Source organism: Apium graveolens, chromosome 1 (genome assembly GCF_009905375.1).
Source record: "Apium graveolens cultivar Ventura chromosome 1, ASM990537v1, whole genome shotgun sequence".
NCBI lineage: Eukaryota > Viridiplantae > Streptophyta > Magnoliopsida > Apiales > Apiaceae > Apium > Apium graveolens.
This window is the reverse complement of record NC_133647.1, coordinates 207007430-207010480: the sequence shown is the minus strand read 5'-3', so window position 1 is coordinate 207010480 and position 3051 is coordinate 207007430. Positions and strand designations below refer to the sequence as shown.

The 3051-nt window shown below is 40.5% G+C and overlaps 1 protein-coding gene across 1 annotated transcript; it reads right to left on the bottom strand.

Moving 5' to 3' along the window:
• Positions 1-471: 471 nt before the first annotated feature.
• On the bottom strand, positions 472-1236 carry LOC141718771 (secreted RxLR effector protein 161-like). Its single transcript, XM_074521158.1, has one exon. The coding sequence runs from the start codon at positions 1234-1236 to the stop codon at positions 472-474; it is 765 nt and encodes a 254-aa protein (XP_074377259.1).
• Between the last annotated feature and the right edge of the window lie 1815 nt (positions 1237-3051).

Here is a 3051-nt window from a genome sequence, read left to right as displayed (position 1 = left end):
AGAAATGAGTTTTAGGAATGTAGATTGATCTCTCTCTCACTCTCTTAATCAGTAAACTCTCTCTCTCTAATTTATCACAGTATTGTATCAAAATATGGGTTCATCTCTAATGAAAGTTTATACGGTATGCTTCATTTACGATAACTATGTGAGTTTGTTTTGGTAGATTTTGTAGAACACAGAATAGATATACACACACAGGACACAATACATAGAACAAATATTGCAAAGGGAAAAGTTTTCTTACTGAACTTGAAAAACTTACAGAGAATAGAAAAGAACTGCTATTATTTCTAACGTTGCAACTGCAACTTAAACTCCTAATAATTAGCTACTACTCCCACTAATCCACTAACTCTCCTAACAAACTAGAACTACTCAGAAGACTAAGTCACAACTCCTACAAACCAGGAAGCTGACTATTATTCAAACTAACATGCTATGATTAAATTCCAACATGCTCCCCCTAATCTAAGCATGTTTCAGGAGACACTGAATTCCAAGTAAAGCCCTCATATATTCGAATTTCACCGTTTCCATAGCTTTTGTGAGTACATCTGCACGCTGCTCATTCGTAATCACATATTTGACTTTAATCTCCCCACGTTCAACACACTCACGAATAAAATGATATCGAATGTCGATATGTTTACTTCTACCTTGAAAAACTGGGTTCTTTGCAAGATCGATAGCTGACATATTATCCACATAGATGATCACTGGACCATGTTCCACTCCTGTTATCTGAATCAACAAATTTCTCAACCAAACCGCTTGACAGGCTGCAGCTGTAGCTGCCATGAACTCAGCTTCGCAGGAAGAAAGGGCCACACATCGCTGCTTCTGAGAAACCCAAGTAATCAGATTATCGTTCAAGTAAAAAACCATTGCTCCAGTACTCCTCATGTCCTCGGTGCTCCCAGCAAGATCACTATCTGAGTATCCTTTCAACAGATGATTACCTGTTCCTTTCATGTAAATTAAGCCGTAGTTTGTAGTCCCTTTAATGTAATGTAGAATCCGCTTCACCGCTGCTTGATGAAGAACGGTGGGTTGTTCCGTATATCTACTTACAATTCCAACTGCATAGGCTATATCCGGCCGGGTATGGACCAAGTAACGTAACCCACCCACAATACTCTTGAATTGAGTGGCATCTATAACTTTACCCTTCTCGTCTTTGTCTAGCTGGATTGAAGTTTCCATTGGATATTTCGTTGGTCTACACTCTCCCATCCCAGCTCGAACCAGCAACTTCTTTGCATAAGATTCCTGTTTAATTTCAGTATATCCCTATTTCTGACTAACCTCCAGGCCTAAATAGTGAGATAGCTTGCCGAGATCCGTCATATCAAATTCCTCCCCCATTTGCCTTTTAAACCTTTGAATATTGGAGATACTCGTACCCGTAACTAGCAAATCATCGACATATACACCTATGATAAACACTTCAGAACCTTCCTTCTTCGTGTACACAGCATGCTCGTAAGGACACTTACTAAAACCAAGACTCTCCAGATATTTGTTGAGATGAGTGTACCAGGCTCGTGGTGCCTGATGAAGACCGCACAACGCTTTCACTAACTTGTAAACAAGATGTTCTTTGTTTTTCACTTCAAAACCTGGTGGCTGAGATACAAACACTATTTTTTGCAATTCTCCCTTTAAAAAGGCTTCCTTCATATATAGATGGCGAACTTCCCATTCGTTTCGAGCTGCCAAAGCCAGTAAAAGCCGCACTGTCTCAAGCCGAGTAACAGGTGCAAACACCTCCTCATAATCAACACCTTGTTTTCGAACGTACCCTTTCACTACGAGGCGTGATTTATATTTGATAATATTTCCGTTGGTGTCTCGTTTTAATTTATATACCCATTTCACACAAACTGGCTTGTGTCCAGATGGTAGCTCCACTAGTTTCCACGTGTTGTTTCGCTCAATAGCCTCAATTTCTGACTTCATAGCTCGTGTCCATGCTGCATCTGTAAGTGCTTGCTTGTAATTCGTTGGCTCCTCTACCCCCAACATCAACATGTTCTCATCAAGGAACACTTCTGCACTTTCATCGTACACTTCATAGATAGAGCGAAACTTGCGTGGGGCACTTTCATCGCTGGTAAGTACTACAGTGTTATCCATGTCTGACCTCGTCCGCCCAGTTGCAGATGACAATGTTGGAGTCTGCATTTCTGTATACTCATTACTCTGTGCTACATATGAGGATGTTGGTGTCCACACTTCTGTAGACTCATTACTCTGTGGTGAACTAGCTTCCTCCTCTTTTGTGGTATTATCAGTACCAGGCATCATACGAGAAACAATAACTTTGAAGTTATTTCCAGGTAGATTGGACTATGTCCTTTGATTACTCCAGTTCCAGGCTCTTCCTTCTTCAAAAATCACATCACGGCTTACATGGATTGTACCTTGAGCAGGATCAAGTAAACGATAAGCCTTAGTCCCTGCTTCCTTGCCAAGATTCACCACTATTTTACTTCTATCATCCAACTTTATCGTATGCACACTTGGCACTTTCATGTGTGCCACACAACCAAAAACCCGAATGTGAGCAACATTGGGCTTATCACCACTCCAGGCTTCATACAGAGTCATGTCAGACAGAGACCTTGTGGGTAACCTGTTTAATATATATACTGAGTGGCGTATAGCTTCACCCCAAAGGTGTGAAGGCAAATTCATCTCCTTTAAAAAACTACGTGCCATGGCAACAACAGTCCGGTTTCGTCGCTCTACTACCCCATTTTGTTGAGGGGTGTATGGAGCAGTGAAATGTCGTGTAATTCCCTCCTCATTACAATATTCAGTAAATCTTTTAGACATGAATTCGCCTCCCCTATCGGTTCGAAAAATCTTAATTGTTTCTCCTGATTCTTTTTCAACAAAAGTTTTGAATTTCTTAAATGCCTCAAATATCTCATCTTTGCCTTTTAACATATATATCCACATCACTCGACTAAAATCATCAACCAAAAGTAAAAAGTACATATTTCCTCCAGCAGTTGTTGGTGAAATTGGTCCGCAAAGATCACC

What these genes read in the sequence shown, in the direction of transcription:
- LOC141718771 (XM_074521158.1), bottom strand. Translation starts at nt 1,236, where the DNA reads ATGGGAGAGTGTAGACCAACGAAATATCCAATGGAAACTTCAATCCAG.